General features: G+C 45.4%; 1 protein-coding gene across 2 annotated transcripts in view; it reads left to right on the plus strand.

The window, feature by feature from the left end:
• Positions 1-14,527, plus strand: part of ECE2 (endothelin converting enzyme 2) — a 101,787-nt gene that overhangs the window by 76,249 nt on the left and 11,011 nt on the right. For both annotated transcript variants that reach the window (XM_060767389.2, XM_067466072.1), the window contains 3 exons: positions 4,301-4,404; positions 5,574-5,684; positions 7,657-7,724. In XM_060767389.2, the coding sequence (XP_060623372.2) occupies positions 4,301-4,404; positions 5,574-5,684; positions 7,657-7,724 (283 nt within the window). The remainder of the gene's footprint in view (positions 1-4,300; positions 4,405-5,573; positions 5,685-7,656; positions 7,725-14,527) is intronic.

Below are 14,527 nucleotides of genomic sequence, written 5' to 3' on the forward strand. Positions count from 1 at the left end.
TTCCACCATAAGGGTGGTGACAGGTAGAGGGAGATACGGGAAAGGGAGAGCAAAACAGTCATTTCGTCCCAAAATTTATAACAACAGATTGGCCTGAAATTAATAAAAATAAATTGGCAGCTCCAAAACATCCTCCCGACAAGATACAACTGAGGTGCCAGGATGGTGGTCCCTCCAGGTTAAAGGTGGTGCTGTTCAATGCCAGGTCAGTAAACGGAAAAACCGCTATTATTAAAGATCTAATCCAAGAGGAACAATCTGACTTGGCTTGTATAACAGAGACCTGGTTGGACGAAGGGGGTGGGGTTAATCTCACTCAACTCTGTCCACCGGGTTACTCTGTGCAGCACCAACCAAGACTTGGAGGGCGGGGAGGCGGAGTCGCAGTTGTCTATAAGGATTTTATCCCCCTGATCAGACGTCCCATCCCACAGTCAACTGCATTTGAATGTGCCGGCTTTAGGATAGGTGACCGGGACAGGATAGGGATTCTGTTAGTGTACCGACCACCCCGCTGCACTACAGTCTCCTTACCTGAGCTAGCAGGAGTGGTCTCGGACATGGCGTTGAGCTCCCAACGGCTTTTAGTCCTGGGAGATTTCAATGTCCATGCCGAGGCCTCTCTTTCCGGTGCGGCTCAGGACTTCATGGCCGCCATGGCAACCATGGGCCTGTCCCAACTAATATCTGGTCCCACCCATAGTGCCGGGCACACATTGGATTTGGTATTTTCTCAAGGATGGGATGGGGGTGACGGGGTGGAGAAGCTGACCATCGCTCCATTGCCATGGACCAATCACCACTTGATCAGGTTTAAACTAACTGCGCCTCCCAACCTCTGCAGGGGTGGTGGACCCATTAGAATGGTCCGCCCCAGGAGACTTATGGATCCAAATGGATTCCTGATGGCTCTTGGGGATTCTCCCACCTCCTTGGCTAACGATCCTGTCGATGTCCTGGTCTCTCGCTGGAATAGTGAGTTGACCAGGGCCATTGATACAATCGCTCCGGAACGCCCCCTCTCGAATAGCCGAGCTAAACCAGCCTCTTGGTTCACTAAGGAGCTGGCAGCGATGAAGCGAGAAAAGAGGAGGCTAGAGTGCGTGTGGCGCCGGAACCCCACCAAACCAGCTCAAACACTTCTGAAGACCTTTTTAAGGTCCTACGAAGTGGCAATAGCGGCTGTGCAAAAAACATCTCTGGCAGCCAATATTGCATCTGCGAAAAATCGTCCAGCTGAGCTCTTCCGAGTTGTCAGGGGTCTGTTACACCCGCCAAAAAGCGAGGCCTCAGACAACTCGGTGGCTCGCTGTGAAGCATTTGCTCGATTCTTCGCGGATAAAATTGAGCGGATTCGGTCGGGTTTTGACGTCATGTTAATGGCGGTCTCTGGGGATGTAACGAGAGCATCTGCTTGTCCAGGTTTGTTGGATTCGTTTCAATTGGTTCAGCTTGAGGATGTGGACAGGATCCTTGGAGAGGTGCGACCCACCACATGCATCCTAGACCCCTGCCCTTCCTGGCTGGTCAAGGAAGCCAGAGGAGGTTTGGCAGAGTGGGTGAAGGTGATGGTTAATGCCTCCTTACAGGAAGGAAAATTTCCAGCGAGCTTAAAACAAGCTATTATAAAACCGCTGTTGAAGAAACCATCACTGGATCCCACTCAATTCGACAACTATCGGCCAGTTTCCAATCTCCCCTATTTGGGCAAAGTCATGGAACGTGTGGTGGCAACACAACTCCAGGGGTTTCTGGTAGACACTGATTATCTAGACCCGGCACAGTCTGGCTTTAGGCCGGGACATGGAACTGAGACAGCCTTGGTCGCCTTGGTAGATGATCTGCGCAGGGAACTGGACAGGGGGAGTGTGTCCCTGTTAGTTCTGCTGGACCTCTCAGCGGCCTTCGATACCGTCGATCACGGTATCCTTCTGGGGCGCCTCATGGACATGGGGCTCGGGGGCACTGCATTGCAGTGGCTCCGATCCTTTCTTGAGGGACGGTCCCAGAAGGTGTTATTGGGTGACACCTGTTCGGCCCCACAACTGTTGTTGTGTGGAGTCCCACAGGGTTCAATCTTGTCCCCGATGTTATTTAACATCTACATGAAACCGCTGGGAGAGATCATTCGGAGTTTCGGAATGAGATGTTATCTCTATGCAGATGATGTCTAAATCTGTCACTCCTTTCCACCTGTCACCAAGGAGGCTGTCCAGACCTTGAACCAGTGTTTGGCCGCTATGTCGGACTGGATGAGAGCTAACAAATTGAAACTAAATCCAGACAAGACAGAGGTCCTACTGGTCAGTCGTAAGGCCGAACAGGGCATAGGGTTACAGCCTGTGTTAGACGGGGTTACACTCCCCCTGAAGACGCAGGTTCGCAGCTTGGGAGTGATCCTGGACTCATCGCTGAGCCTGGAAGCCCAGGTCTCAGCGGTGGCCGGGAGAGCTTTTGCACAATTAAAACTTGTGCGCCAGCTGCGCCCGTACCTTGGGAAGTCGGATTTGGCCACGGTGGCCCACGCTCTTGTTACATCCCGATTAGATTACTGCAACGCACTCTACGTGGGGTTGCCTTTGAAGACTGCTCGGAAACTCCAACTAGTCCAGCGAGAGGCAGCCAGATTGCTCACCGGGGCGTCATACAGGGAGCATACCACCCCCCTGTTATGTCAGCTCCACTGGCTGCCAATCCAGTTCCGAGCACAATTCAAGGTGCTGGTTTTGACCTATAAAACCCTATACGGTTCCGGCCCAGTGTATCTGTCCAAACGGATCTCCCTCTACGTCCCACCCCGGAGCCTAAGATCTTCTGGGGAGGTCCTGCTCTCGACCCCGCCTCTATCACAGGTGAGATTGGCGGGGACGGGGAGCAGGGCCTTCTCGGTGGTGGCCCCCCGCCTATGGAATTCTCTCCCCGGGGAAATCAGATCTGCAACTACGCTCCTTTCTTTCAGGAAAAAACTAAAAACATGGATCTGGGACCAGGCATTTGGACAAGCGGGTAAATAAAGAAGAACTCCATTGATGGCTAGGAAATGACTAACGGATTGGTTATGTGGAACTCTGGAAACGAAACGCTGATTATAAGAATGACTTTTATATGATGTTTTATATGATGTTTATACAATGTCTTAGGTACCAGTGCTGATGTTTTATTGTGATAATCGTTTTAATTACATTTTGTATATCGTTCTTTTATATTTTTGTATACTATGTATTATTATGTATAGGCATCGAATTCTGCCTTTTTTGTAAGCCGCTCTGAGTCCCCCTCCGGGGGTTGAGAAGGGCGGGGTAAAAGCACCAGTAATAATAAATAATAATAATAATACTTTATTTATACCCCGCCACCATCTCCCCAAGGGACTCGGAGCGGCTTATATGAGGTCAAGCCCAACAACATATCGATAAAACAACAAACAATAGTAAAAACAACAAGCAATAAGGAATATAAACAATACAATTAGTATAGCTCAGACATGGACAATAACACAGAAGAATTTAAAAACCTATGGCTGGGCCAGATGTAATAGTTAAAACTTTAAAAGTAAATGCTGGACATGAACAAAGGATGTATCTAATAGGAGCATTTTAAACCAAGAGTAAAGAGCAACCCAACGGGTAATTAAAGTGCTTTTCAGGGTATTTTGCAGGGGATTGTTCCTTTATTCAGGGAAAGCACACTGGAACAGCCATGTTTTCAGGCTCCTCCTAAAGACTGCCAATGTGGGGGCTTGTCTGATATCCTTGCGGAGTGAGTTCCAGAGTCGGGGGGCCACCATGGAAAAGGCCCTCTCCCTTGTCCCCACCAATCGTGCCTTGCAGGGGAGGTGGGAGCGAGAGCAGGGCCTCCCCAGATGATCGGAGAGATCGTGTGGGTTCGTACACAGAAATGCGGCCATGCAGGTAGGCGGGTCCCAAACTGTTCAGGGCTTTGTAGGTAAGAACCTACACCTTGAATTGGGATTGGAAAATGAATGGCACCCAATGGAACTCCTTAAACAGGGGGGTTGGCCCCTCCCTGTAAGTCACCCCAGTAAATAGCCTGGCTGCTGCCCATTGAACCAATTGAAATTTCCGAGATGGCATATTTTGTCACATGTGGCTAAATGAGACCATGGATACCGGTCCCATGGATACAGGTGTTTTACTGCAAATTTATATGATGACTGTGTGAACCCACTAACGCTCTTCATGCCCCTATCACAATGCTATGAATCTTTTCCCACTGTCTGGCTAAAGAGATTTGTCCTCATTCAGCCCTCTTTCTTCTCTGCTCTATTCTCCTCCCTTAGTACGACGTCTCAGAAGATTCCTTCTTCCAGAACATGTTGAACTTCTACAATTTCTCTGCCCGCTTCATGGCAGACCAGCTGAGGAAGCCCCCCAATCGAGACCAGTAAGGACCCCTCCCCCCCAAAAAAACCCTTTGAGATCATTCTTTTCATTGGGGAGAGGGCAGAGAGCACAGGTTCAGGAGCAAAAGGATCTTCCTGGGAGCAGTCTTATCTTTTCTTTCCATTTTTTTCCTTTTTTTGGTTGGATCACAAGTATAAGCCTTCACTTTTAAAATCTTTATTTCCTTTTGTCCCCAACATATTGCTGTCAAAGGGAGTCCCTGGAGAGGAATTATACACTTAGGGGGCTTGTACTTGTGAGTTTTGCTTTCCTAGAGATGTGGCTTCTGAAGAGATTGATTGATTGACTGATTGTACCTCAACTTTCAATCAATCAATCTCTTCAGGAGCCACATCTCCAGAAAAACAAAACTCACAAGAACAAAAAAAATCAACTTATATCCCCATACAAAAAAAGGGAAATGCTAAAGACTGCTCAAACTTCCGTAGAGTGGCCCTTATTTCTCATGCCAGTAAGGTAATGCTCAAGACTCCAGCAATACATGGAGCGAGAGTTGCCAGATGTTCAAGCTGGGTTTAGAAAAGGCAGAGGAACAAGAGACCAAATTGCCAATATCCGCTGGATAATGGAGGAAGGCAGGGAGTTTCAGAAAAACATATATTTCTGGTTTTTTTTTTACTATTCCAAAGCCTTTGACTTTTGGTTCATAATAAATTGTGGCAAGTTCTTGGTGGTCTGGGGATACCAAATCACCTTGTCTGTCTCCTGAGGAATCTGCATAAGGACCAAGTAGCAACAGTCAGAACTGACCATGGAACAACAGACTGAACAGGTGAAAAAAGAAAGTGCAAAAGCTGGATTGCAGTTAAACATTTTTTTAAAAAATCAAGATTATGGCAACCGGATAACTGGCAAATAGAGGGAGAAAACGTGGATGCAGTGACAGACTTTGTATTTCTAGGTGCAAAGATTACTGCAGACGTAGACTGCAGCTAGAGTTTTTCCAACACTGACATCGCTGTGCTTGGGAAGTATTAAAACATGCAGCTTGGAGCCAGCAGGGATCAGAAGAGCTCCAAATCTGGCTGATGCTTGCCATTTCCATCAGTAGGAGTCATCCAGGATGGTTCTTTTTTTGCTGATGACAGCTTTGCAAAAATGTAATATTTTCCAAATTTTATAACATATATGTTTAACTCCTTTTTCCAGGTGGAGCATGACCCCACAGACAGTCAACGCTTACTACCTCCCCAACAAGAACGGCATTGTCTTTCCTGCAGGGATCCTCCAGGCCCCTTTCTACGCTCGCAACCACCCCAAGTGCGTCAGTGTGCTTTGGTTTCTCTTCTTTTAAAAGCTATCACATTGCCAGGGCTCTGCCATTATTTCTGGCAGAGGTGAATCAAACAAACACCCAGTTTGTGTTAAACAATTTAATTAAAACAGCACTTACTTTCTGGCTGTTTCAATAGTCCAAAACATAAAACATAAAGATAGCACTCAGCCACAGAACAAAAACTGATAGCAAATGCTATGCGAAGTCAAAGGGTCCAAAAACTGATAGCAAATGCTATCAAAGAGTCCAGTCCAGTGGTCAAATGCCGAGAACTCAGTAAACAAAGTCCAGGGATCAAGAGCCTATTCCGTAGTCAAAAGCCAATCCAGAGGTTCAAGGTTCCAGGGTTCCAAGATTACAGAAGACAGGTCAGGATACCAGAAATCCAACAAACCTGGGGGAAAACCAGCAGCATCTACCACCAAAATAAGACAAATACTTTCCCCCCAAATATCAGTCCCAAGGCTACCTCCTTATATTCAGATACACCCAGCTGCAACCCATCTCTTGCATATCTCCACCCTTAATTGCTTTGACCCATGAACTCTTACTTATAGATTACTCAACTGTTTAGAACTAAGACTAACCCTTCCATCACCAACTGCTAGGCCTACCACCACCAACTTCAGAACATGATACATGACAAAAACTGACTGGGATTCATACAGAGATTGAGTATCCCTTTCCCAAAATTTGGGACCAGAATCATATTGGATTTTGGATCCCCCCCCCCCCCAGATTTTGGAATAGAATCATAGAATCATAGAATCAAAGAGTTGGAAGAGACCTCAAGGGCCATCCAGTCCAACCCCCTGCCAAGAAGCAGGAATATTGCATTCAAATCACCCCTGACAAATGGCCATCCAGCCTCTGCTTAAAAGCTTCCAAAGAAGGAGCCTCCACCACACTCCGGGGCGGAGAGTTCCACTGCTGAACGGCTCTCACAGTCAGGAAGTTCTTCCTAATGTTCAGATGGAATCTCCTCTCTTGTAGTTTGAAGCCATTGTTCCGCGTCCTAGTCTCCAAGGAAGCAGAAAACAAGCTTGCTCCCTCCTCCCTGTGGCTTCCTCTCACATATTTATACATGGCTATCATATCTCCTCTCATCCAGCATAGTGTTTATGCTCTTAGCTCTTACTGCAACGACTAAAGGAAACAAATGTACTGTAGACACAATCCTTTGCTGGGTTGTTGCAGGTTTTTCGGACTGTATGGCCATGTTCTAGAAGCATTCTTTCCTGATGTTTCACCTGCATCTGTTGCAAGCATCCTCAGAGGTTGTGAGGTCTCACAACCTCTGAGAATGCTTGCCATAGATGCAGGCAAAATGTCAGAAGAGAATGCCTCTAGAACATGGCCATATAGCCTGAAAAACTTACAACAACCCTGGGATTCCAGCCATGAAAGCCTTCAACAATACAATCCTTTGGCTATTTCTCACTGGCCACTCAGCCTGCAAATGCCAACCCATCATTTACTCCTATTTGTTGCAGAGAATCCAACTATCGTGGGCATGATGTAAACATTGCAAGGTTTTCTGATTTGTCCTCTCATTCTTTTCTCATCCCTGATCTGTGGCCATCGCTCTCCCTTGCCTGCCCACTCACAGACTTGCTGTGACTTTCACAGCACTAGCTTATTCAGTGTCTCATCAGAAAAAATAGTGGGTGGTCTCTAGGGGCCATTTTCATCCCCTCGGGAGCCACCATGGGATGCATGGCCAACTCCTTCCAGCTTGCAAAACCTCTTTGGGGCACTTCAGGGGGAACAAAGTGCAAAGCGAAAGAAGAATCATGATTCCCCAAAGTTTACTGGAATTGCAGTGCTACTTTTTTGACAACGAAATTTTTTTGGAAGAGTCCATAAAGACCTCCCCTAGCATCGCACACCAAACCAATAGAATGCTGGCCTAATGAGGTTCTGACTTCTTACTTTCTCCCACTTTCTTCCTTTGAGGGCACTCAACTTCGGAGGCATTGGCGTTGTGATGGGGCACGAACTCACCCATGCTTTCGATGACCAAGGTAGGACCAAGCATCTGTTTAAAGGACAGATAATCTTTTGTTGTAAACCTTTTTATGTTGCTAACTCTATACATTTTCACTGCTCTACCTCACTTTTTATGCAGATCAGATAGCTTTATGTCCCATCGTCATTTCCCCCTATTCCGTTTTGGCTCTATTCCACACAAGTGTCTAACACATCATGCCTTAACCCAGTGGTTCTCAACCTGGGGTCCCCAGATGTTTTTGGCCTACAACTCCCAGAAATCCCAGTCAGTTTACCAGCTGTTAGGATTTCTGTGAGTTGAAGGCCAAAAACATCTGGGGACCCTAGGTTGAGAACCACTGCTTAACCAGTTTTGCAAACCTGGTCATGGTTTTGGTCCTCCTTACTGAACAAGTCATCTGCTTGTTCCAAAGAGATCTGAATCTCAGATTCTATAGGAAATCAGCATAGTTGAAGCAGTTTAAGAATCAAGTTCTAAATTAATGCACATAATACTTTCGCCTAGAACTTGGAAATGTTCCTTTTTCAGAATACAGCTGCCAGAACCTCCTTTCTTCCCATATCCATGGTCAGAGACACTACTGGATGGGAGGTGTCTGGGCATTGTCCCAGTGGTGCAATGAGTTGAACCCTTGTGCTGACAGGACTGCTGACCAAAAGGTCAGCGGTTTGAATCTGGGGTGCGGGAAGAGCTCCCATCTGTCAGCTCCAGCTTTCCATGCAGGGACATGAGAGAAGTCTCCCACAGGATGGTAAAACATCCGGGCGACCCCTGGGCAAGGTCTTTGCAGAGGGTCAATTCTCTCTCACCAGAAGCAAATTGCTGGTTCTCAAGCTGCTCCTGATACAAAAAAAGTTCAAAAAATAACATTTCCAGCTTATTTAATGCCTTCTAAGGTATCTATATATGGAGCCCCCGGTGGCGCAGTGGGTTAAAGCACTGAGCTGCTGAGCTTGTTGATCGAAAGGTCGCAGGTTCGATTCCGGGGAGCGGCGTGAGCTTCCGCTGTCAGCCCTAGCTTCTGCCAACCTAGCAGTTTGAAAACATGCAAATGTGAGTAGATCAATAGGTACCGCTCCGGCGGGAAGGTAACGGCGCTCCATGCAGTCATGCCAGCCACATGACCTTGGAGGTGTCTATGGACAACGCTGGCTCTTCAGCTTAGAAATGGAGATGAGCACCACACCCTAGAGTCAGACATGACTAGACTTAATGTCAGGGGACTACCTTTACCTTAAGGTATCTATCTTGTCAGCTTAAGTGACTGAGCTAACTCTATACAAAAGATCCACAATATCTTTCAAGTTGTTAGGGGCCTGTTTATTCACAGGTGTGAACACACACATATTCACACACTGTATCATATTTATATTCTTGCCATATTTATTTATTATTTATTTATTTACAGCTTTTATATTCCTCCCTTCTCACCCCGCAGGGGACTCAGGGCGGATTACAGTGTACACATATATGGCAAACATTCAATGCCAATTTTTGACATACAAACATATATAGACATACACAGAGGCTATTTAACTTTTTTTGGCCACCAGGGGAGCTGTTGCTTTCATTGTCCATCTGCGATGCTGATGAAGCACTTCCACATTCCCCGCATGCTTCCCCGCTGGAATGCTTTGCTGGAGTCTTCTTTATGGACTCATAAATCAGTTAATTTAGCCTCCCCACACTTTTTAAGGTGGTACCTAATTTTCCTACTTGACAGATGCAACTGTCTTTTGGGTTGCAAAGGTTGACAACAGGCTACACACAATTGGTTGGAAACCCACTCCAACCCGGGCTGGCTTCGAACTCAATACCTTTTGGTCAGAGTGATATTAATGCAGCTGATACTCAGCCAGCTGCGCCACAATTTAGTCATCAACCTTTTTCATTCTGATGGGATCTGCTGTTTCACTATCTATTTGCCCTCCTGTCTCTCCAGGTGACCCTTCCCCGTCATCTTTTCTTTGTACTGCTTGGTGATAATTCATATTCTCTGCATGGGTGGACCACAGTGGGCAGCTAAGGACAACCTCCCTCCCTTTCTTAGGCTATGTCTACATAGATCAAATAAAGCAGATTCATCTTTCAACTATTACAGGGAGACCTCATGATGTACACCTTGATTCATTGCAGAAACACTGCATCCAGATGTCAATCCGGTGCAAGGGGAATTGACAGAGAGATTCTGGTGTTTTGAAGTTATGGACAGCTGGATCCATACTGATCTAGTGTTTACACATCCAGAAAATCTTCCAAAAGAGGATTCCAACACTAGTCCCTAGAACCATAATCCAGAGCCAACCCTCCCCTTGTGATGGGGTCATTTAGGATCGCCACAAGTAAGAAATGACTTGAAGGCACAAAATAAAAGCAATCAAAACCAAAATCAGAAACAAAAAGTGCTGAAAAAGCATCAAACTTTCAACTGATGTATAATATGTACTAAAGAAGTTTAGCTGACAAAAACCACAAGAAATAATGTACATTAAGGGTTTTATTTATTTATCGGTGTCAGGGCAACCAGACAATTGTATTACATTTCTAACAGAACAAAACAAACAAACAGACAAAACACAAAGTTTGCAAGCTTGGTAGTTGATTAAATGTCCTTTGACCAGTATCTGGCCACTTGGAGTGCCTCTGGTGTTGCCGCAAGAAGGTCCTCCATTGTGCATGTGGCTAGGCTCAGGTTGCATTGCAGCAGGTGGTCCGTGGTTTGCTCTTCTCCACACTCGCATGTCGAGGATTCCACTTTGTAGCACCATTTCTTAACGTTGGCTCTGCATCTCGTGGTGCCCAGAGCGGAGTCTGTTGGGTGCCTTCCAAGTCGCCCAGTCCTCTGTGTGCCCGGGGGGGGGGGGGGGGGAGGGGGAGTCTCTCATTTGGTATCAGCCATTGGTTGAGGTTCTGGGTTTGAGCCTGCCACTTTTGGACTCTCGCTTGCTGAGATGTTCCAGCGAGTGTCTCTGCAGATCTTAGAAAACTATTTCTTGATTTAAGTCATTGACGTGCTGGCTGATACCCAAACAGGGGATGAGCTGGAGATGTCACTGCCTTGGTCCTTTCACTATTGGCTGCTACTTCCCGGCGGATGTCAGATGGTGCAATACCGGCTAAACAGTGAAATTTCTCTAGTAGTGTAGGGCGCAGACACCCCATGATAACACATTATCACTGGGTGTCGCGTTACATTAAGGGTATGAACATATATATGTAGTCCTGGGAACGACCCAAAATAAATGCAAAAATGGACAATGAACAGGCCAGAAATACAGAACAGGAACAAATATGGCAATTAAAAAGCAATATAAAAAACAATATCAATATGCAGTTAGCATGCCCATACAGCACAACACCACAATGAAAAGTGGCAGTAAACAACTGATGGTAGGGTATTTGTTCTCTTTAGTACAGTTTGTATATATAATACTGTAAACGGGTACCTCCGCCAATGGTAAAGAAGCTGCCACCAAATTGTAAAGAGACGCCACCAATTAGTGAGGAAGCGCCTAGGTTTAGGAGAGAGAGAGAGCCACTGATTTGTAAAAGGCTCTGTTTGTGTTGTGAGGTAATTTTGGTAGAGTGGGTGCACCGAACGTAGAATTAATGGAGATGAGGCAGTTTTAAAAACCAAAGAGAACAAGTTTATTTTTAAACAAAGCGTATGGTTGCAGAATGAAGATGTTAAACTTGGCAAATACTTGATGGTTACTTGTAACTTGGTTGCGATACAATTCAGACTTTCGATGTTACAACTTATGAACTCTTGCTGTGGTGAAGCACTTTATTAACCAGTGTTCCCTGCAGTGAATAGTCTCTGTTTGATCTATCCTTGATCAAACTGCAGATCTCTAGTCTTTTTCCGACTAACGATCTTATCGAGCCTCTGTTAGTTCTTTCTAACTAAAGCAACTAACCAGGTTTTCCCCTTCAGCTTCCTAGCTGAAGAAATCTCTACTATTCACGAACACTAAACCCTGACTCTTCACTTCTTCACTCCTCAGAGTCTAAAACCTGACTCTGCTACTCTCTCAGAGTCTCCAGCCTGACTCTGCTGCTCTCTCAGAGACTTCAGCCTGACTCTGCTGCTCTCTCAGAGTCTCCCGCCTGAATCACTCTCTAACTGTCACTTTTCAAAACCTTCACTCTCTAAGCTCCTCCCACCTCCTCTTCTGCCTCGTTTCCATGGTAACACATTTCTCACAGCCAGGCCGCTCCAGCCTTAGGGCAACCGATGCAAACATAAATACAGTTATAAGCATATTATTATAAACACTTCTGTACACCTTCCCCCCCAGAAAAATTATTTTTGGACCATTCTCAATGCCGGAATGGCAAAAATAATTCTACATATTATCCAACAATATATAAATACACAACATTTCTGAAAGGCAAACATATTATGGTTAAATACATTACAATTTATACATACATACAAACCTTTAACCTTATAAAATTCTAGATAAGGCGTCTGCAACTATGTTCCGTTTACCTGAAACATGTTTTTATATTTACTCAAAACTTCCACAACCTCTCTTCGCTGTGGTTGGGACAATTCTATGTTTATTTCTACTCGATCCAAATTTTTGTACTGTTCACGATCACCCTCCCAAAAAGAAAAGGGACCGGATTCTTCTTCCGAAACAACAAAATATACATTTTTATTTATTTATTTATTTATTACTGGTACTTTTACCCTGCCCTTCTCCACCCCCGAAGGGGGGACTCAGGGCGGCTTACAAAAAAGGCAGAATTCGATGCCTATACACAATACATAGTATACAAAAATATAAAAGAAACAATATACAAAAAATGCAATTAAAACTATAGACACAATAAAACATCCACAACTGGTACCTGAGACATTGTATAACATCATATAAAAAACATCCTATAAAAGTCAATTCTTATAATCAGCATTTCGTTTCCAGAGTTCCATATGACCAATCCATTAGTCATTTCCTAGCCATCAATGGAGTTCTTCTTTATTTACCCGCTTGTCCGAATGCCAGGTCCCAGATCCATGTTTTTAGTTTTCTCCTGAAGGAAAGGAGCGTGGTTGCAGATCTGATTTCCCCGGGGAGAGAGTTCCATAGGCGGGGGGCCACCACCGAGAAGGCCCTGCTCCCCGTCCCCGCCAGTCTCACTTGTGATAGAGACGGGGTCGAGAGCAGGGCCTCCCCAGAAGATCTTAGGCTCCGGGGTGGGACGTAGAGGGAGATCCGTTCGGACAGATACACTGGGCCGGAACCGTATAGGGTTTTATAGGTCAAAACCAGCACCTTGAATTGTGCTCGGAACTGGATCGGCAGCCAGTGGAGCTGACATAACAGGGGGGTGGTATGCTCCCTGTATGACGCCCCGGTGAGCAATCTGGCTGCCTCTCGCTGGACTAGTTGGAGTTTCCGAGCAGTCTTCAAAAGCAACCCCACGTAGAGTGCGTTGCAGTAATCTAATCGGGATGTAACAAGAGCGTGGACCACCGTGGCCAAAACATTAGCAGACCTTCCAACATAAGGCTTTAACATGTTTACATGAACTCTTCTTTCTACATTTAAATGTTCATCATATATATCATAGTCTATTTGGTTGTGCTTCCTGGTGATCTTCCAGGGTCCCGACCAATCCAATTGAAGTTTGTTGGTTTTGTTGGGAGATAAAAATAAAACTTCATCTCCGATGTTGAAGATCTTTGGCTTAGCAGTAGAATCATAATAGTCTTTTTGTCTCTGCTGAGCCGCAAGCAAATGTTCTTGTGCAATGTCCCTAGCCAGTTGCATTGTTGATTGAAGATCTTTTAAATACTCCGACACTGGAACTGGATCTGTTGCCGGATTTTCCTCCCAATATTCCTTTATCAGGTCTAATGGACCACGAGCTTTCCTTCCATATAGCAATTCGACTGGACTGTAGCCAGTACTGTCATGAGGGACGGTCCTGTAGGCGAATAACAGTTGTTGCAATTTGACGTCCCAGTCATATGGCTTCTTTTGACTGTAAGACTTTATCATTTTGACTAAAGTCTTGTTCAGATTTTCAACTAGTCCATTTGTCTGTGGGTGATAAGCTGTTGAAGTCAGGTGTCTGATTCCACATAACTCAAGCAATTTCGACATAAGTCTGGAAGTAAATTGAGTTCCCAAATCCGAAACCAATTCTCTAGGATAACCAGTTCTTCCCCAAATGGATAACAGTGCATTTGCAATCGTTGTTGTCTCGATGTTAGTTAGAGCTACAGCCTCTGGATATCTTGTGGCGTAGTCAATCATGGTTAAAATGTATCTGTAACCACGTCTGCTTGGTTTACAAAGAGGACCCACTATGTCAATGCCCACTCTGTAAAATGGTTCTCCAATTATCGGCATAGGGATCATAGGAGCTTTAATTTTATCCCTTCCAGTACTCAATCTTTGGCAGATATCACAAGACTGGCAAAACTCTTTGATCTTTTGGAACATGCCAGGCCAATAAAAGTTCTTAGTGATTCTCTTTGTGGTTTTCCTCACACCCAAATGTCCACCTTGAGGGTTCTCGTGTGCCACCCTCATCAGCTGTTCTCTAAAACTTTGAGGCACTACAATTTGATTACATGTCACTGATCCTTCTGCTGACTTCACATTTCTGGTTTCTCTATATAAGACACCATTCTTTAACACAAACTCGGAGGGCCGTCCTTTTGCCGATACTGTGGGGGTTTGAGCCAAAGCGAACAGAGGTTTCAGAGATTCATCGGCTCCTTGTTCCTGCCGAATTTCTCCAACTCCTCCCGTCTTCTTAACAAGCTCAGCAACCGTAGCGCTGGATTCCGGACTC

This window comes from Anolis sagrei, chromosome 3 (assembly GCF_037176765.1).
Source record: "Anolis sagrei isolate rAnoSag1 chromosome 3, rAnoSag1.mat, whole genome shotgun sequence".
Taxonomy (NCBI): Eukaryota; Metazoa; Chordata; class Lepidosauria; order Squamata; family Dactyloidae; genus Anolis; species Anolis sagrei.